General features: G+C 34.8%; 4 protein-coding genes across 10 annotated transcripts; 2 read left to right on the plus strand and 2 right to left on the minus strand.

The window, feature by feature from the left end:
* Positions 1–348: 348 nt before the first annotated feature.
* Positions 349–5,942, minus strand: LOC123214616. 5 transcript variants are annotated; one of them, XR_006501864.1, is made up of 5 exons: positions 5,192–5,942; positions 3,771–4,214; positions 3,524–3,674; positions 1,209–1,420; positions 349–1,090 (listed from the first exon to the last, which is right to left on the minus strand). XR_006501864.1 is itself a non-coding variant. In XM_044634497.1 (3 exons), exons 1-2 carry the CDS (start codon positions 5,857–5,859, stop codon positions 3,944–3,946), a joined length of 939 nt encoding a protein of 312 aa, XP_044490432.1. In that variant the 5' UTR covers positions 5,860–5,942; the 3' UTR covers positions 3,336–3,674; positions 3,910–3,943. The 5 variants fall into 5 exon arrangements, 1 of the variants encoding a protein (XP_044490432.1); XR_006501863.1 differs by having other exon boundaries at positions 349–1,420; XR_006501865.1 differs by lacking the exons at positions 349–1,090; positions 1,209–1,420 and having other exon boundaries at positions 3,336–3,674; positions 3,771–3,824; positions 3,910–4,214.
* On the plus strand, positions 649–3,046 carry LOC123214615 (probable serine/threonine-protein kinase PBL28). Of its 2 annotated transcripts, none has more exons than XM_044634495.1 (7): positions 649–769; positions 880–1,067; positions 1,241–1,439; positions 1,513–1,676; positions 1,759–1,863; positions 2,497–2,619; positions 2,732–3,046. In XM_044634495.1, exons 1-7 carry the CDS (start codon positions 700–702, stop codon positions 2,966–2,968), a joined length of 1,086 nt encoding a protein of 361 aa, XP_044490430.1. In that variant the 5' UTR covers positions 649–699; the 3' UTR covers positions 2,969–3,046. The 2 variants fall into 2 exon arrangements, with proteins under 2 accessions (XP_044490430.1, XP_044490431.1); XM_044634496.1 differs by having other exon boundaries at positions 700–783; positions 825–1,067.
* A 718-nt stretch (positions 5,943–6,660) lies between the features above and the next one.
* On the minus strand, positions 6,661–8,766 carry LOC123213505 (protein ALTERED XYLOGLUCAN 4-like). The gene is made up of 2 exons (XM_044632957.1): positions 8,368–8,766; positions 6,661–8,241 (listed from the first exon to the last, which is right to left on the minus strand). The coding sequence occupies exons 1-2, from the start codon at positions 8,549–8,551 to the stop codon at positions 7,139–7,141; spliced, it is 1,287 nt and encodes a 428-aa protein (XP_044488892.1). The 5' UTR covers positions 8,552–8,766; the 3' UTR covers positions 6,661–7,138.
* Positions 8,767–13,933: 5,167 nt separating this feature from the next.
* Positions 13,934–17,008, plus strand: LOC123213009. 2 transcript variants are annotated; one of them, XM_044632321.1, is made up of 5 exons: positions 13,934–14,125; positions 14,219–14,378; positions 14,467–14,547; positions 15,931–16,054; positions 16,779–17,008. In XM_044632321.1, the coding sequence occupies exons 1-5, from the start codon at positions 13,999–14,001 to the stop codon at positions 16,815–16,817; spliced, it is 531 nt and encodes a 176-aa protein (XP_044488256.1). In that variant the 5' UTR covers positions 13,934–13,998; the 3' UTR covers positions 16,818–17,008. The 2 variants fall into 2 exon arrangements, with proteins under 2 accessions (XP_044488256.1, XP_044488255.1); XM_044632320.1 differs by lacking the exon at positions 16,779–17,008 and adding an exon at positions 16,145–16,375 and having other exon boundaries at positions 13,938–14,125.
* Positions 17,009–20,321: the final 3,313 nt, after the last annotated feature.

A 20,321-nucleotide genomic window follows, 5' to 3' on the forward strand; every position in this document is an offset into this window, starting at 1 on the left:
CTGTTTAAGCTCCCAATTTATCAATCACGTCAGGGGAGTGATGGCTTTAAAATGAAATATCAATATCTAAAGGCCCACATGAACGGAAACAAAAATTTCGAATTTTCTTTCGTTGTCATCTTCAGACGGCGATATTAATGAATGTTAGATTGATAGATTTCACCATACGGAGAGAAATCAAAAAGATATTTTATCAAGAATTTAAATTTAAAAAAAAAAAGGAATGAAAGCAGCCCTTCAACGGCTACCTTTCTTCGTTCACAAAAAACTCAACGAAGGTGGTGAAAATGCAGTTAGATTTTGTAGTTTCCATTTCATTTTCAAAGAAACAAACCCCAAAAATACTCATTGAAAGGTAAGCAAGCATTGACAACTCTACCTTTATTTGCTTTTTCTTTTACTTTAAGTACATTTCTCTGTAAATTATGGTTGTTAGATAATCTGGTTGAGTATTTCTACCCTGACTCTTCCTCTGTACGCACTGTATCCTTCAGAGCTTTCTCATACTATAATCCTTTCTGTAACTTATCTTTGTGTGCGAGTTTTGTACTCAATACAACACTAACGCTAAAGTAGATTTTCAAATTCAATCTTTGCTAAGACTCCGAAGCCCAGTGACATTTACGGAACTTCTCCATCCAATTGTCCGTTCACTGAAATCGTTCAATAGACAAGTAAATCCATTCAGAAATAGCAATCATGCCATTCGGATTGGTCTCGGCATGGAACAAGCGCAGAAGAAGCAAGTCCCAAGATCACACCGACCCTTGTAAGTTTTTCTTCGTCGCTTCTCCTGGTTTATTCAATTAAGCCATGTTTTGTAGACCTTTTTCGGAGGAATCTTTTCATTGTTTGAACATCTACCTATATACCTTCCAGGGATTTACAGACCAGCAGAGTATTGGCAGCTCGAAAATACAGCACCCCAACCTCCGAAAAGACGCCATGGATCATCAGTTTTTACTCTCAGGGAAATGGAAGAGGCAACGTGCTCTTTCAGTGATGAAAATTTTCTGGGTAAAGGAGGATTCGGCCGAGTTTACAGGGGCACTTTGCGGTCGGGTGAGGTAAACGTTGTTATCCAAGTAGACTGTAATGTAAGACCATGATTGCTTGAGGTTAGACTTGAAAATTCCTGAGAAAACCAAGCAATTAGATTTATTAAATGATGATATTATTAAGTGAGTAGCATGCGATGAGTAGTTGACCCATAAATTTGTTTCTCTTTTGAAATCTGAAGGTTGTTGCAATAAAGAAAATGGAGTTGCCGCCATTTAAAGTAGCTGAAGGAGAACTCGAGTTCCGGGTTGAAGTTGATATCTTAAGCAGACTTGACCATCCAAATCTGGTTTCCCTGATAGGCTACTGTGCCGATGGAAAACACCGCTTTCTGGTGTATGAGTACATGCAAAAAGGAAACCTGCAAGATCACTTAAATGGTTGGTTTTGTAACAATCCCTGGTTCCATAAGAATATTCACAAGACGTCTAATAACATGCAATTTGATGCTAGGAATTGGGGAAGCAAAAATGGACTGGCCTTCAAGGCTCAAAGTGGCACTTGGAGCAGCGAGGGGACTTGCTTATCTTCATTCAAGCTCTGCTGTTGGGATTCCAATTGTTCACAGAGATTTCAAATCCACCAATATACTTCTAAGTGCCAACTTTGAAGCAAAGGTGAGTGATTTGGAGTTAGATAAAATTTGAATGGATAAGTATCAGTCACTTAAAATTTCTAATCAAATTGCTATTTCCATAGATATCAGACTTCGGCCTGGCTAAGTTAATGCCAGAAGGTCAGGAGACTTACGTGACTGCTAGAGTTCTGGGCACCTTTGGCTACTTTGATCCTGAGTATACATCGGTATGCATTTTTGTGTATATATACTTTTTTTGTGATATTTTTGCATGTTTAACAGCATTAAATACTATCTCATCGGAACTTCTAATCCATTTTCTGTTTAAAAAAAAAAAAATCTCATGCATTCCCAGATTGTCACTGTTTGTACTCCATGGTATTCAAGTTTCAAAAAACAGAAATATGTGATGCATGTTATCCAAGTACACAGACAGCATCTACATAACACACCAAGATTCCTATTTTTCAAGTTCTATTCGTTTGGATTACATTAAACTTCTTCTGTATGAATATATTCCAGTTCCTAAATAGAACATTGCACATAAACATGACTTAGCAAGCATAAAGCTTCAATAACTTGTTTACCAAATCACAGAGACTTGCTAGTGGCTAATAAGATCTTAGATATTAATATTCCAAATGAAGCCAAAAAATGTAACCCTATGTATGCCATAAATACAATAAAGCAATGCTCAGCCACCGGAAGTAAACAAAAAGATTAATTTTATTAACATATTAGAGTTAACAAATGCAAAAGTTTTGGTTCACTTTAAACATTCATCTTAGAAAGTATAGAATTTGGTGCACTTAATTATATCAGCAAGGACTGAGTTATGGAATTGTCTCCCTTGGTGGCAGACAGGGAAACTCACTTTACAAAGTGATGTTTATGCATTTGGAGTGGTTCTTTTAGAACTTTTGACAGGACGCAGAGCAGTCGACATAAACCAGGGGCCAAGTGATCAAAACCTTGTATTACAGGTAACAATACAATCTCATGATTCCTAACGGTCTGGTTCCAAGATATAAGCAAATTAATGAACTAGCATTTGGAAATGACTGGAATATAATAGAAGGGTGGTTCTTGTATCAGGTGAAGCACATATTGAACGATCGGAAGAAGTTGCGCAAGGTAATAGATCCAGAGCTCAATCTAAGTTCATACACCGTGGAATCTATAGCCATGTTTGCAAACCTGGCATCACGCTGCGTTCGTACTGAGAGCAGTGAGAGACCCGCAATGACAGAGTGTGTAAAAGAACTCCAGATGATTATATATATAAATTCAAAAGGCTTGGGAATGCCTATGCATGCATTCAGAATGGTCTGATAAACCAAAATGTTTTCTCAGCAGCTTGTAATTATATAGAATAAACATCCTCTGTTTTCATTCATTGGATTCTAAAAACCTGGAAGCTAAGGGACCTAGGAGCATAACGGTACCACAACATAATTTGATAGATCCCAAAAAAGAACTTGATTTTTTGTCAGTAACTATAGGAGGAATTCAAATAGGATAAAGTTAAATGTTTTATGGTATAACCGAAAAAATTTCTGGAAAAGTGACAAGGTAATAATTGAGTATCTAAGTTCAGAATGAACATTTTCTTACAAATCTGGTTGTGATCATCCAGCATCATCATCTTTTTGAGTTAACAACAGCTGTTTCTAATTATATACAGTTCAAAGACATGGACTATGTATTATGTACTTAAAATAAAACATTTATGAGATTGGTTTACATTGAGTTTACGCTGCTAACTTTAGAAGATCAACAAATTATTGTTTCTTATTTTCCAAGTTCAGACACAAAATATACATGTATCTCACCTAGCAAAACTAGAGAGAAAACAAAAGGCAACAACTCAGAAGTTTGTGTAATTACCTGTAGCAAAACAGGTTTCTACCATAGACATGACACAAACAGACAAGGCTAGTTGAAAATCTGACTGACTCCTTCATACAGAAACCAATCCGTTTGAAGATCACAACTCACAACCTGGCTGGACTATGTCCAGGACTGGAAAAGTCCAAACCTGAAGAGAAAAATACGCAATGGAATAGAAATTATTTAGGGTCAAATGAACAACCAAAGAGTCAAAGAAAAGGTTAGAGAGAAAAAAGTAGCCTACAATTTGGACAATGTACAAAAGTGATTTACAAGCACATCTGCCTCTGTCTGGTATCTGTGAAAAAGCAAGAACTAGAACACCCGCAGCAGAATATGAGTTTTACTAGTGAAGAGAATCATATGACAGAAACTGCATATACCTAGAGAATTATGCTGTAACTTCCAAAAATTCATTTATGAACAAAATTCCTCATCAGAGGCTGACATATCTGATTTTGAGGGGCTTTCAAAAACTGTAAGCTTCTTGCACATCAAGTGCTTGCGTCTCTGCAGCATCAACAATATTAAGATACTATCTGTTTTAATGATGTTATACCCTGCTTTCCTATACATGTTAAATGGGGCAGCATCAATCATTCTGCAGTGCAGATACACATCTTTTGAGGAACTCATCTGAGATATTAGTTCTTCACTTGCCTTCAGAAGATGCCAACCAATACCCTTCCTGAAAGTTCCAAAAACATATTTATTAATCCAGTCTTTCTAATAAAGCATGAGGAAACACTATTGAATTGACTAGAATACTAGCCTTGTAAAAAAAAAGCAAGACATAAGAATCTTCAGCCTGCAAAATAAACTGAAACACATTCCACGATGATCAAGGAGAAAACATGACAAATTTCATCACAGTAATGCATAAAGCAAGAATATTGATTTATAAAGAATAGTTAAACTACTGCTTCAGGAATATCATCAGAGGCCAGGAAACACTATTCTCCAGTTAAACTAATCCTAAGACTTTTTTATGTTCAACTAAATGGTCCCCATATGTGTTTGCACAAATGCAACACCCTAGATAGAGGGACTGAATAGGTATCCCAGAAAAATGAAAAATAAAGTATTACGCAAATAATACATAGAATCCTAGTTCAAACTTTAAATTTGTCATATCTCACCGATAAACCATGCCCTTGAATCCTTTAGATACTAAATTGAGATGCAAACTATAAAGTAGGATCTGACCCAGAGATCCAGTTGCATTGATATTTTAGCCTTCTTCACCCTCCTAGAAGATTTTGCGCATATTTAATTTCATAGCTGACGTCAAAGGGCATCAACACTGGTTCAAATCACATTTAAATTCCCAAATTCAATTATAGCAAAAAGATCTAAAATTTTAACAGTGCAACACATGAAACAGTTCATTGAAGTGCGAGCTATCTCATTTCACTGTGTTACTGTAAAGTCCTAAAGTTGTTACCAAAACCCTAGATACAAACCAACACACGAAAACACTGCAGAAATATGCTACAAAAAGAAAAATAAACAAATGGTTTTCCTTTGGAAAATGTCTGAGCAGTCCTGATAGCATTCAACAAATGTTTTGTACCATTTCGAAAATAAGGAAAGACAATTGAAAATACATTAAAAGTGGCAATCGTAACTTGAAACTGAAATCATAAAACCAAACAACATAAGTACCTTCGCAGTGGCATTTTAACAGTCATGTTACAAATATAAGGCGAGTTTCGGGGAGGAGTAGGCGTGGGAGGTGAAGCATTTGCACCCCGGCTATCAAAACAAACCTCCACAGTGCCCACCAAGTCTACTTCTTTACAAGGCTCCTCCTCTTCCTTTCCTCTATAAAACCCAATAAGTGTAACAGCATGAGGCATCACACCTCTTCTCTCAACTAAATACTGCTTCACTAAGAAGCTTAACAATTTCTCATACCCCGAACGTAGCAGCATTGACTCAGCGAACGATTGAGCTAACAAACCCACAGTAGAATCCATGTCTTCAGGTCTCATCACACGAACCCACAAAAACCCAGATTTCAATTCTTGAAAATGTACAAAATTTTCGAGGTTCTTGAGCTTCTCAATCTCTTCATTGGTCAAAAACCTTCCGGTTCGAAAAGAATCATGGAGAAATGAAGAGGTGGTGTGGTTGGAAGAAGATGAAGAAGAGGAAGAGTGAAAATCTCTGAAGGGGTAATGGTGGGGTTTTTTGAGGGAGAAAAGAGAGTGTTTGGTGGGAATTATGAAAGGTGAAAGAGTAAACAAAGATAGTGTTGTTTTGTCATAATGATTCTGTTGGGATCTAACCAGAGAGAGCGAGAGTGTTGCAGCAGCAGCAGCTGCAGCCATATCATCAACTACACTAATGCATTCTGGTTGTAGTGCATAATTGATACTCGAGGAAGAAATGAATTCTACATTTACACTACTGAAACGACGTTGTTTTGCAGACTTATAAATCAAATTATATATAAGATAAAAAAATATTTTTTAAATTTCAAACTTAAAAAGTACTCCAAACAGTAAATTATGATAAAGTAATGACCAGTTATACAAACCAATAACCCAACAGATACCTTGAGAGAGAAAAAATTTACGTAGAAAAGAATATAGATTAAAGTCTCTCTCAGACCGTTATTATTTTTGTTTAATTGTTTAATTTAAATTTTTACAGTTTTTACCCATGAAACCTTGATATGGCCCATTGAGCTTTTAAGCCCGATACAGTCCACAAATTATACAGTTCTTCTACTCCACATCTCCATTATCACCACCTTTCTCTCCCTCGCTATATCTCACAATTATACATTCCTTCAGTCTCAGACTTGGTTGTAGCTGATCAACAATATAACAGCAACTCTAAACTGTACCATTTTCATCTGTCAGTTCGCCTTCAAGCACAAGCTATGTAAAGTTTCTTTGGATTCTTATTATGGGTAAAAATAAAAAAGTAAACTCTCTTGTTTAACATTTGAAGAAAAAAATGGAATCATATTAAGGAAATACTTTAATTGCTATAATATCACAATTAAACTTCCCTTTGAAGGTTTTCTCAATCCATTTCAGTCATGCTTTACTCTGCATGATTTTCATATTACCTAGGTAAAATGCACCCTTATTCTGTATTATCCAAATATATAGGACCATGAAGAACAACAAACATAACATTTATATACATCAGAGGAGTGGAAATTATATTCCAAACTAAAAAGCTTAAGTCTCATGCAAGAATAACTTACAATCAAACAAGTATCTTAATGTGAACCTGGTCAGCAAATTAACCTTTCATTGTAAATTCTTTAAAAAAGAAAAAAAAAACCAACAAAAACTGGCGATGAACTTCAATTTCTTCAGAGCCTCATTGGTATCATTTTGCACGTTTCACATAGATATGCATTTGTCTTTCAAAAGTATATCATCTTTGCAACATTCTTGACCCCAAACCCCTCTTCCATTTTCAATCTTTCCCCTTCTTCCAATTCTTTCACATAAGAGAAGACCCCATACAGAAATGCAACACTACCAATCACTGCAGCTACTCATTTGTTTCAATTCTCTATCAAGTAAAAGATAAATCAGAGCAGCGCATTGAAGAGAAACAAACCCAATATTTTTTTACTGCAGTAACTCATTCTTTTCTTCTTGACTGACCTTCCCATCTCCTTATAACCTCTAACATTATTTGATTCCAAGTATCTATAGGCCCTGGTAAACACCAGTGAACACAATCATTTTGTACATGCTCTTTAATTCCATTAGCAAATGGATTTGGATACATGTAAGGACCTGGATGACCATCTGGTCTCATTAATGATAATCTAGTGACATCCAAAACCTCTAGCCTCAACCCCTTAAATTGCTTAGCATTTTCCTTGGCTTCATCCATTTGTTCAACCTCAATATTTCTCATATCAGCATCCATTCCTTCAAGCAATTTTTCGCCCTCCTTATAAGGCTCTGTCTTTGGACAAGCACCTGCCTTATCCCAATCACCTTCAAAATGTGACGGAGAAAATGTGGTCAAAATCACATCTTTAACACTATCATTAGACCGTGTTCTTTCAATTATTGTTTTGAGGGTGGTCTTTAAGGCCTTTCTCAAAACATCATAGAATCCAATCTCAGTGTGATTAAGTTCAGGACAGTAATGGCAACCCAATAGAGAATCTCCCTCAAAATACACAGCTGGGTGTAAAAACCAATGCCCGACAGATAAAACAATCATGTCTATTTGATCTAAATCCGCCGCCCACCTTTCATTCACATAATCCACATACAATTTGTTATGATTTGGACCAGATTTAGATTTCTCAATTCCTTTAACTAAAAACGGTGACCAATAAACAGAAATACTGACATTATGAGAAGCAAAATGCCATCTTCTAAATTTGTTGTCTTCACCATCTCGATAAACAAGGTTAGGGACAGAGACCGTTGACAGCATGCAAAGAAGGGACTCAAGTTGGTTCCTAGCCATAGAGTCACCAACAAAAGCTAAATGTTTGTGAGTAAGAAATTGAAGAAATGCATGCGGTTCAAACCTCGGAAGCTCGCATCTATTTGGCTTCCATCTCCAGAAGAGGTAACCCAGGTCAGGTCTTCCATGAGTGATGCAGTTTTGACCTTCCTTAATGGTAGCACAGGTGGTGCCATTGTACAAAGGTCCCATCTTGTCATGGACCCATCTGCCATTGGTGAAGTCACAAGGAGCTTCATAAACCTTTTTCTCTTCTACAAAAAGGCACACATCGATCGAGAAAAAAAAAAACTCTCATTAGTAGCAAAGCAGAGAATCAATCATTCCAAGACAAGCAAACATGCAACAGAGGAACAAATGTATTGTCAGTAGATAAGTACCTCGATTGATAGAAGAAGAGATGCTAACAATGTGTTGAGTGTTGGGTAGTTGTTCAGTCGTAGCTTGGCGAACTAAGTGAAGAGGGTAAAAGTATAAGCGAAAGACGGCAATAGGAATAATGAAATAGAAGGACCAATGCAAGAACTTCTTGGTGAAAGAATAAGATGGTTGGTCTTTGCCCATTGTTTTGTTAATCTTCTTCCGCAACTCGTTCTTCTTCCTCTTTAAGCTCTCTGGATAACCCGAAGCTCAATGTTCTAGGGCAGGAAAGGTGCGGTGTGGGAGCTACAAGTACTGTTATTTTCTAGAGTTGGCAGGCAGAAGTAGAGAGAGACACAGAGAGAGATGGTAGTCGGTTGTGTAGAAGTAGGAAGATAAAATGTCAGAACTCAGAAGTGACATCCGGAATCCCATTATTTATCTATGTGGTTTGGCCAACTAATTTCAGTGTTCATTTATTAATAATTTTTTCCCTTCTTCTCTTACATGTAGATGGGCCCTTTTGCTTTTCTATGCCAGGTTAACAATTGAGCCCCAATTCAGAAATAAAAGTTTCATAATTAAATTATAAATATATTATTATTTATTAATATTATATATTTTAATTTTAATATAATATTATTTTTAATTTAAAATTATTTAATTATAAGATAATAAATCACAAATCACTTTGTAGGCATCACATTGTAATTATGGAAAGACTGTATAAATATTAAAGTGAAAACTATTTCAAGGGTTTGATGGAGATCCCATGCTAAAAAGGCAATGATGTTCCTATAACTAAAAGAGAAATTATCACAAGAATCATCACATAATCATAAATAAAATCTTATCTTTCCGTTGTGTGACCATCAATTTTCTATGTGTTCTAAGGGTTATGGACAAAAATATTGTCTTTTTATATGTCCTTGTGTTGTGTTGGAATTTGAAAATATTTAAACGGAAAGAAAGAGTCCCAACCTTTCCATCTTGTGGGGGTGTTTTGTCAAAGTTGAAATGCTTGAAATTCATAAGAAGAAGTTTGATCCAAAAACCATAAAAATTGTTTGTTTTTAAATAAGTTATAATTAATTATGAGGTTAATGAAATATGGAACCATATAATTATAGAATCTAGGTAAGTTAAGATAACGAAGATTTAAAAAAAAATTGATTATAACTTAAGTTTAATACAGTTATTCCACTCATAGAACTTTTTGAAATGCTCGTATGGAATTGTTAAGGATATTTTAGTTATTTCATATATATGTGTGTGATATATACAATATATGATATGAAATTGAATTATGTTATTAAATAAGTGTAAGGAAAAAAGATAGAATAACTGTTCCATAAGTTGGAGTGTTCGTTCCATATTTAACCAAATACAGTGATTAATAGAACAATTATTCTTAAATTAAGATAATGAAATCTCCATTTTAACGGTTATTAGATAGGAAATTTTATATAATACGTCAACATTTATTCTCATAATAAATATTGTGTTCTTGAAAACCCTAACCACCAAAATTTAGCTCCTAGTCACTCAATAGTTATGGTTCTCAGGCATCTATTAGCAACGATTAGTTCTTTTTTATATTAGAGGTAAGTTGAAACCTCTACATGTGTTGGATTTTGAATGATTATATAATAATTGAAATTTTTATGATAATAATGATATCTAAAACCTTACCGTGAGTGGTTAATATAATTCAAATTATAAGTGTTTTATTTATGGTTATTATGATTTTTTGAGTATTGGGTAGTAACAATTGTGAAAAACATGTTAAATGCGATGTTTTATATTGGTTCATTAGTTATGATTTGTGAATACGTAAGATTAGATATTGATTAAGAGAGATTAACTTGATCATTAAACACAAAGATGCACCAGATTGCATTTTTGATTGTAAAGATAGTTTGATAGAACAATAAGTTTGTAAGGTAGGCATGATGAAACACCCATTTTAAAAGCAAAAATGATTGTTCCATATTTATTTGGTCACAATGAAACTTTCATTCTAAATATCTATAAGAATGATCATCCCATATAAACATTGACAAATGTCTAAAACTCCATTTAAGTCAATATCCTATGACTATCTCTTAAGGTGAACTCAAAAAATTCATACTTTGGGAGAGTTGGTGTTTGAGTCATACATCACATGAACTTTTATAAGAGTCAAAATTATGTGTATTAATTTATAACAAGAGTCTAAATCAAAGGTATCAATGATTGAGGAGAAATTGTTTAAATGAACCAAACATGGCCAGACATGACACTGTTAAGGCCTCCGTCCGATGCGTATATTATAAGATTAAATGGTAGGTACAGAGAAATGGCGTCATTAAATAATGTACATAAAACACCAGCTCACCTTTCATAATACAAAATGACGTGCCTGCCAGGGCTAGCTGGAACCACAAAGCCGCATTCGATTCATCCATAGCCACTCAAAGCCACGCACTTGATAAAACAATCTAGCTATGAAATTAATACTTTTGATAATCATCGTTCAACTACCACGTGGAAACTACCATACTTTCAGTCCCTCTCCCACATGCCTGCCTGCCTGCCTGCCCATTTTAATAATATTCTTAAGTTTTGGATCCGAGGCAACAGCTTGGCTTCATCATCTCCGTATCTCAATTAATCATCATTTTTGTTTCAGCCAACATCACTAATTGCTTTCTTTAAGTAAGGTGCAAATTACAATTGAGGACCCGACAAAAATTTGACTGGCCGGATGGTTTTACTTAAAAAAAAAAAAAAACAAAGACAAAAAGTTTATTTACTAAATTTTAAAATTTTAAATATTTATTTATCTATTAAATTTTATAATAAATATCAAAAATAAAGATATTATCTAATAATTTTATTTAAAAAAATTTTATATAACATTATTTTAGTTAGATGTTAAGTGATTTTTGTGTTGAAATACCATCAAAATGATGAAGTTAATAATACATTAAAAATAATAATCATTAAAAGAAAAAATATATTTTTGAAAGGTAAATATAATATTTTAAATTTTAAAAAGATAATTATTAATTCTAGATAATAGAGTAAAAAATATTTTGTTAAAACTAAATTTGATAAATATTATTAATATATAAAATTAAGATAAAAAAGATAATTTTTTAAATAATATTTTTATATTTAATATTAATTATAAAATTTAATTAATTGATAAACATTTAAGTTTTTAATCAAATAAAAATTTAAAAATACATTCAACTTTAATAAAATAAATCTTTTAACCTAAATAAAATACGATGTGGATGACTGCCCACGGGGCTCTCCTCCTACCATGGAAACTGCATCTTTGCTCCGCTGGTGACAAGACATCCATCTCTCAAATCACCATCATTTACAAAGCCCATCTTCCCTCGCTAGTGAAAAAAAAAAAAATGTTGTCGCTATTTACCTTAGATGCCCTGGATTTGAGCTAGGTAAGGACAGTTTAATTCGATCTCAAAATTAAACCAAATAGAATAAAGTTTGACAGGCTTGCGAACCACTCATTTGGCAAAACAACTGGGACTTATCAATAAAAATAATTTTATTTTAAATTATGATAATATAATATATGTATTTAAAAATGATATTATTTTAATATTAAAAAGTATTATAATATAAATATAAAAAATAATATTACTTTTTTTTTTTTTAGTTTAATTGGAGGGGGAGAAGGACTATTTCCCACCCAACTTTTGATGCGTTTTCAAGATGCCACCCACGCCAGATAAAAATCCAATTTTTTCACCCATGACCAAACTGTCGTCCATTTTTTCAGTTAGGAACAGGGGCAAAATCGTCATTTACTATTTAAAACATTAAAACTTTAAAATTTTACCGTTTCCCCCTTCAGGTTTCAAAAAGTAAATAACCCATCCTCAAAGTTTGAAAACTTTAATTTCACCCCCTAGGGTTTTGCTTCCTTCTCCGGCCACCACCGACGGCCGCTGCAATCGATCGATGGGAGATCTCCGACTACAAAGGACGACGAAGGACGACCCTTCGTCGCCCAGATCTGGACGACGAAGCGTCGTCCAGATCTGGAAGAACAAACGAAGGACGACGCTTCGTCGTCCTTCGTCGTAGCGTTTGGACGACGCGACGAGCGACGAAGGATGACGAAGAGTCGTCCTTCGTCGTCTGGGTGGAACGACAAAGAGAGACCTCTTCGTCGCACGGTGGTGCGACGAAGAGATCTCTGTCTCTTCGTCGCATTGTGCGACGAAGAGATCTCCGTCTCTTCGTCGCACCGTGCACCAGGAGAAGGAGATCTCCGTCTCTTCCTTCTTCGGCCACCACCGCCGTCGCACCAGGAGAAGGAGGAGGCAGGTGACTACGCCGGAGACGACGTCGGGAGATGAAGTTGAAGAATGAGGGTGAAACTGCTAGTTTTGAAAGTTATGGGGGGCGGCTGTTTTTTTGAAAAATTTGGAAACCCTAGGTTTGAGGGTGAAAATGTTAGTTTTCAAAGTTTAAAAACTTTAGGTAAGGTGAAATGTTAGTTTCTAAAACCTAAGGGGGGTGAAGGAAAACCTCACATCAATTTTGGGATGAATTTTGCAGAGGGGTATTTTTGTCATTTTATCTAATAAGGGTAAAATGGACATTTTACCCTTATACAAACAGAAACCATCCAAATTAACAGCTCATGGGTGAGAAAACTGGATTTTCATCTAGCGTGTGTGACATTTTGAGAACGCATCAAAAGTTGGGTGGGAAATAGTCCTTTTCCCAATTGGAGGTGAAAATGTCCTCATTTTGTGCTCTTCATTTAACATAATCTAATATCAAATTAAAGTCTCTTTATTTCATAATTCCTCTCCTGTATCTTTAAAAACCCTAAATCGGGAATTTTTTTAAAACAAAAATCACAACTCTAAATTCATCATTTTGGTTATCCATTTGAGTTTGAATGATTCTCTTGTCTCTTTATTCGTATTCATTCTCTTCACGTAATACATTTGTTAGCTTGCAAATGTTATTGTCACTATTAAGGTTTTCAATATTATCTTTTTATTATAATTCAACTTTCAATTTTTTCTCTTCACTCGAATCCCAAATAAACTCCATAAATTATTTATAATGATTGTACTGAATATATATATATATATATATATATATATATATATATATATATATATATATATATATATATATTACTATAGAAATTAAAAAAAAACAAGTTTGTTTAGAGAATAGAATTTGATACTCTCTGCTGAATTATTTTTATGCAGGAACTTGCCCAATGAAGCCCTTTCAGTTTTCGGTCTTATGCTTGCATCAGAGAAGGCCCCCGATGACGCTTCAATATTCAAAGCTTAAGTAAATTTCAGTGGTGAGATCTTTGAAGTCTAAACTAATGCACCACATTAAGGCAAGATAGGCTGAGCATGCAGCTGCCAAGTTTGAATCCTACCCCATTCGCAAACCTTTCAATTTTATCAGTGTGAGGACAAAAAAATCTACGGATGGTCCAAATGCCAAAGTCATATCCATGAAAACCCATTTATGAAACCCAAGCTCAAATTAAGTGACGGCCCCAAGCCCAAAAGATAAACAGTTTCTTCTAAATACACCTTTACGTTACGAGTCTCAAATCGTGGCAGACTGAAACATTCTCAAAGAAGCAATCAATGGAGGGTGGCAGCAACGCCGATGACTTTGCCGTGGGGTGCTTACTCTCCATCAAAACCACTCTTGGTGACGAATTCGATGGCCAGGTCATTGCCTTTGACCGCTTCTCCAACATGCTCGTACTTCATATCCTTTTTGTTTCCTTGATCATTTTTATTATTACAATCAAATCCCCTGTTTTTTGTGTTTCTTTAACTTTTTTTTTTTCCTGGTTATTACAAGAGGGTTTGAAATCTGGGCCTCGTAGAAATATCAGGCTGTTGAAGGCCAATTATATAAAAGATTTTTCTTATTGGGGACAAGCAGAAGATCCACTTGATGTCAAGAATTGTTTCCTTGATATTAATGCTCTTCAAGCTAGAGAGGAATTGGCTGTTAGGTAAAGCTATTTTATTATTTTAAAAAAAAAAATTATTTCATGATACTTCTATTGAAGTTTAAAAAATTTTGATGCGTTGAATTTTCAGGCAAGCAGAGGCTGGTGCTGAGAGAATTGGAGTGGGTGTTACAAGTGAGGCCCAGAAAATTTTTGACGCTTTGTCTAAAACGTAAGTGCCTTGCCTACTTCTTTTACTTATATTAGTTACTTATTGTATCCATCGTATAAACATTTGAAGCTTCATAGTTTTAACTATCTGGTATATTTTTTCGGTAATAAACATCGCTAACTTCTATATTCTCCATGAACCTTCAGAAAGTACATTGGTACATTAATTTTATAATCTATCGGAAGATGTTCTTAGCATTAGGAAGTGAATCAGCAAGAATATTACTTGGTAGTAATTATTTTGTGTTGAATAAATGTATGCTCGAACGCATATGGATATGGATGACTGAAAATTGGTTGACTGCATATTTCTCTGTACTTTGACAAGTTGTCAGGTGTAAAGGACTTAAAAGTTGGTAGATGCTTATCAGTGTGGCAAACTTTATCTGTGTTTACAGTTAATGTTGAAGTAGTGTAGGTGTCCGTGCTACCTGGTGGTGAGAGTTGGGGGCTAGAGGGGAGGCTAGGGGTTTCAGAATAGGCTGACAATGTTCATTCAGATTTTGAGTATCTGAGTGTTAATATTATTGCGACTGGAAATCTGGTTATGGTGCATAGCTTTGACTAACCTAGATAGTGCACTTGTTTGTCATATTCGGTGATTAAGCTGTGTTTTTTTTTTTTTCTCAAGCTTTGTTGCATCAAACGTAAATTCAAATTTTAGCTAGCTCACCTAACATGAATGATATTTTGTTGTTGACTGTGATCAAAGTATGTCTTAAATCTGTCAATGACAGATTAATGGTTCATTCATTGGTGTCTAAATCAATGGTTTTATGGGGTAAACTCAATGCTATACAAACACTGGACTTGCATATTATGAAGTCCTGTTTGGTAGGAGTAAAAAGCTGAGGGGAAAGACTAGTAGAAAGGATGGGAAAGTTAAGCATGAGGGGGATAGTCTTTCTGACTCTCCATTTATCTGTTACAGAGAGAAGGGAAAGATTGAGGGTTAAAGTTATAATATTTTTTCCATTTATAATCAAGTCCACCATTTTACCGGACAAAGGGGGAGGGCATTCGCTCCACTTTTCCTTTTTATCCTATCTGTCTTCCTATCAAGTGAATGAGCTCTCTCTTTTTTCCTTCTTTTCCTTCCCTTCCATAAATCCTTTTACCTCTTCCTCCCACCAAATACACAGTACATTATATAACCAGTGTTCAATTCTGTTCTCCTGTTCAAAATGTTAATCCTGTAAAATTCAGGCATAGTTTAATTGTGTGCGTGAAAATGTCTGTGTATTAAAGTTTTCAGAGGTTGATTTTATTTTAATAGTCTGTTCTTGTCCTTGAAGTTTCAGTTACGATTTTTCTACACCATTTTGGAATATAACACTGATAATTAACTATTTTCCCACAATTGGTGTCAATTATATATAAACAGGCTTCCAGTGCGCTGGGACAAGACTGTCATATTTGTGATGAATGAAGTGCGTGTTAGCAGTCCTTATGTACCTGAATCTGTTAGTGGAGGAACTGCTGCTGCCAATGAGCGGGTTAAGAAAGTGGTAAGATTGTTAGTGGGAAGAAAAGGTTCATTTTGGTTAGGAGTTTGATATGAAAAAATTATTTATTTATATATTTATTTTCTCCTTCAGCTTGAATTAGAGAGGAAAAGGTTGCAAGCTCGAGTTTCTAGTCAGTGATGATTTCACCATTTCATGCTATTAGTTCTAGGAGAAGCAAGTTGCTTGATAAATTAAGATACCTGATAGGTACCGTGTTATCTGAGAAGAAAAATATTATCAATATGCCAAGATATCTAAAGCTCACATTAACAACATTTTCAGTTTTGATCTATAATCAAATGTGTAGCTACCCTTTCATTATGGTACCTCTCACTTTCTTGTGGTGTGCTTCCAAATGGAGCGAATTGGAGGCTAGTTGCCTTGACTTATTGACAGTAAGATAAAACGCCTATACCTTCAATTTTTGCATTTATTCTGTTGAAATAAAATTAATCATGACAAACATTAGAGACCTGTATTTCATTAGCACATACCATTGTGGAAGTGCAACTGTTTAAGGGATCTTCAAGGTCACTCCCTAATTAGTCTAGTGGCTGGATTTTTGTTTCATGCTAATATTATGAAGTTTCTAGAAGTCTGTTATGGACTCTCTTTGATGATGTAGAACATCATTACTCAAAAGGGTTGACGATGTATCTTGTAGAGTTTGGAGTGGTACTTATACACTGATCAAAATATTTGTGGTACTGTTGCTTAATTCTAGTTGCAGGCACAAGTCACTTTCTGTGGGTACCTCAGCTGAAATCTTTTAGTGCCTTTCCCTTATGGGTTTTGTTTTCAGGCGTTTTCTATTTGATGCTTGTCTCTTAACATTGTAACCAGTGATGATTGAGCGCTACTTGATTCGACTTTACAGATGAAAGTTGAATTGTGTAAAATTAAGATGCAGGTCGTTAGTTGAATGAGAACTTGTCATGCATGCTGATTCAGGTTTCTGCTCTTGTTGAGATCAGTTTTTGTTCAAGCTCAAGCAAAACACAAAATGAATTTGTGTATAAAAAATGTATATATATATATATATATATATATATGGTTTTATGAAATTACCACTATTCTATCATAACTTAAGAAAAACACCCCATATTCAGTTCGAATGTTAACCGATACCCTTTTGTCAGTGGATGCCTTTGTCAACCAAAAAAGAAACTGAGAGATTGGCAGTGCGGAGATCCAGACCCACTATTTTCCAATTCTGAAAGCTTTCATATTTTTTAAACCCTAATTTTGCAAATTTCTTACAATTAAATAAACAAAAAGAGCCACACTTTAAAAACAATAGATTATCTAGATGAAAATTGTATTAAAAGCCCTCAATCAATTATTATTATAGGAAGTCAAAGATTTATTTTTTTGTGTATATTTAGACACATCTATTGTAGACCTGTTGTCATTAGATAATCAAATTTTTTTTTGTCCATATTTGAGTGTGACTATTGTATGCTTCTCTTTTAATTAGACAATCAAATATTTCTTCCATTTTAATTACCGATATAGAAATATATTTTTTTAAGTACGTATTACCAAAAAGAGGCAAATGAGAGCGTCAAAAAACAACCTAAGCTTGCCATTGCCAAAAACTCACTGGTAGAAGAAACCTATATAAGAACCCGCCCTCTAGAACAGGCCAACACAAACAGGAAAAAGAACTTCTCCGAATAGTAGAACAAACCCTTGGGTTACAAAAGGGCCAAAGAACAAAAGGCAAACTAACTTTAGATCCTTTCTTGAAGGCCTATCAATGGAATTGTAAAGATAAGATTAAAAAAATATCTACACATGTAAACATGTTCGACAGAAATAACTAATCTAGGCAAAAAGAATATAGATTTTGAAAAATATTCCTTCTTGCTATCACTATGGCTTGTGGTAGAAATCCAGCCTCTTGTCTCCATCCACCTCTTGTGAATATTCCATCAAATGGGAGGGATACGCCCTCCACGAACTGCAGCCTGGAGGAATCAATTGGAACACAGCAGGTCATCCAAAAAACTAGTGTATTATAGAGGTGGGACAGCATCTGCATTATGCATATTTTTGGTCCAAACTTTGCAAAATACAAGAGAGAAACCCACAACCGTGAAGGTATCTTCAGGGACTGCATAGCACACGGCTTTGATAGCCGACTTCCAGGTAGCACATGTGCAAGCAGAGAATCTTCCAAGGACAATCCTCCTAACAGAAATAATAAACTGAGCTTCATTTGGCATTTAAACCTATACTTTGCCATTAGTGATGGTCTGCAAAAAAGAAAACATGTTAGCATAAAAATTTCTTCTCTCCCGTAACATTAATGTCAAAAGTCATTATTGATGTTTCTTCTTTCTTCTTTGTTAAAATACTAAAATAACTTTTGCTACTTTTTATCTAGTTTTAAATTATATAGAAAGTTGCAAAAGTTATTTTAGTATTTTGACCAAAAAAAAAAAAAGGAAGAAAAAACAATAATGACTTTTGACAAGTTACCATTGTGATTATGGTGGTGCTACATATCTTTGTGTAAATGTAGTTTTCCACTCTCAATGAACCACATTGCCATTGATTTTTACTTTGTTCGATACAAATTTGTGAACTTTGAGTGTCTAATGTCCCTTTCGCATTTTAGCTTGTCAATGCTCTCACAAAGCCACCCCACACGCAATGGTTGCATTCCTTAGATGTCAAGATTGGTGTTCTTCCACCGAGAGGGCATATGAGGAAGATTTTCAGTAACTGGTTTCCTAATCATTAACTAGATGCATTGTCCAAATTTAGATGCAACTGTCATGGCAGCTCTTGTAATTGGCAATCAAAGATTTATTCTATTTTTATCAACTACCATGCTTGCATAAAGTTTTCTTATGCCTCAACAAAAAAGCCACAGCAGTTGTTTCAAGACCCCTCATTTTCCAACTCCTTTAAATTGATTGAAAAATTACCCCTCACTTTGTTGGCATTGAATTGAACTAGGGTAAAAGTTGGATCCAAGGTGATTTTGTTGGCATGAAGAAAGGAGAAATAGTGGGACTGACAAACACTTTTTTTTTTAAATTAAAGAGGAAACCGTTGGATCCCTTTTTTTAAGATTAAATTGACTATATCAAATATATAAATCAGTCTGATAACTATTATATTAAATAAATAAAAATTTTGATTTTAATATTAAGTTAAACCTTTATATTTCACCACTCAAGCTACCCGACTACCCCCGGGAATAGGCACCACTGTTACTCAATCCTTGGAACTGAAGTTTGGTGAATCAAATCAACAATATTTAGAAACTGGGCTCTGCGTTTCAGGGAAGGGAATAAAGAGCGACAAGGGTAGGGCCACAACTCACGAGCAACGAATGGAATCTGGGGTTAAGTACTTACCAGCGTTGAAACAATGAAAGTCGTGGCAAAGAAAACGACAAAACTCAATCCAATTGACAGCAACCTCTCATTTCACGTCGAAAGATATGCTATTATTTTTGGTAAATTATATATAATCACTCACATAATCAATTATAGGTTCTTCATCATTATCATTTATCAACCACCTTTGAATAAGAACCGCCATTATTTCCAACGCCTTTACATAGGGTGTGAGTGAAATCTGTATCATGCTTCATTAAGAAAGATTACTTGTTCAGTGTTGAACGCTAAAAAGGTGAACAATAATGAAATTTCTCAGGCAATAATCTTTTGGGTAAGGAAAGGCCTAACCGGAATATAGTTTCCTGATTCATAGATATATAAAAGAAGGCAATTTGCAGGAATTTGGATAATTAAAGGATAATGATGGCGAAGAATCAAAACCAAAAGAAAGTGAACAAGTAGCAAAAAGAATATGCCCAATGCAAAGGCAACAAGTAACGTGGCACAAGCCATGGAAGATATTTGAGTTTAAGGGAACTCCAAAATTTCCCAATGTGATATAGATATTTGATGCATATACTGTGTCATAAAATCCCTGAAGCAAAACGACGCAAATACAGGCGGGAATTGTGCCATAAGTTTGACTACATGTGAAAAAAGGGCCAGTCAGTCCCAAGAAACCATGCAACAAAGTAAGCCATAACTACGTTGCAGTTTTTGAGTGTATAATCACAGTAAAAGCTTAAAATGTAACTGAGATGTATTTATTAGCCAGACGTTGATAAAAGTTATGAGGTGAGCTAACTTTCTTTTTCTCTCTGCCTGAAGTTTATCACCCTTGATCAGAGTGTGAAACATGGAGTTTCCTTTGCTTTATTCTCATTATTTTATTTTTTTTATTTTCACAAAAA

The sequence above is a fragment of the Mangifera indica genome, chromosome 4 (genome assembly GCF_011075055.1).
Source record: "Mangifera indica cultivar Alphonso chromosome 4, CATAS_Mindica_2.1, whole genome shotgun sequence".
Classification (NCBI taxonomy): domain Eukaryota; kingdom Viridiplantae; phylum Streptophyta; class Magnoliopsida; order Sapindales; family Anacardiaceae; genus Mangifera; species Mangifera indica.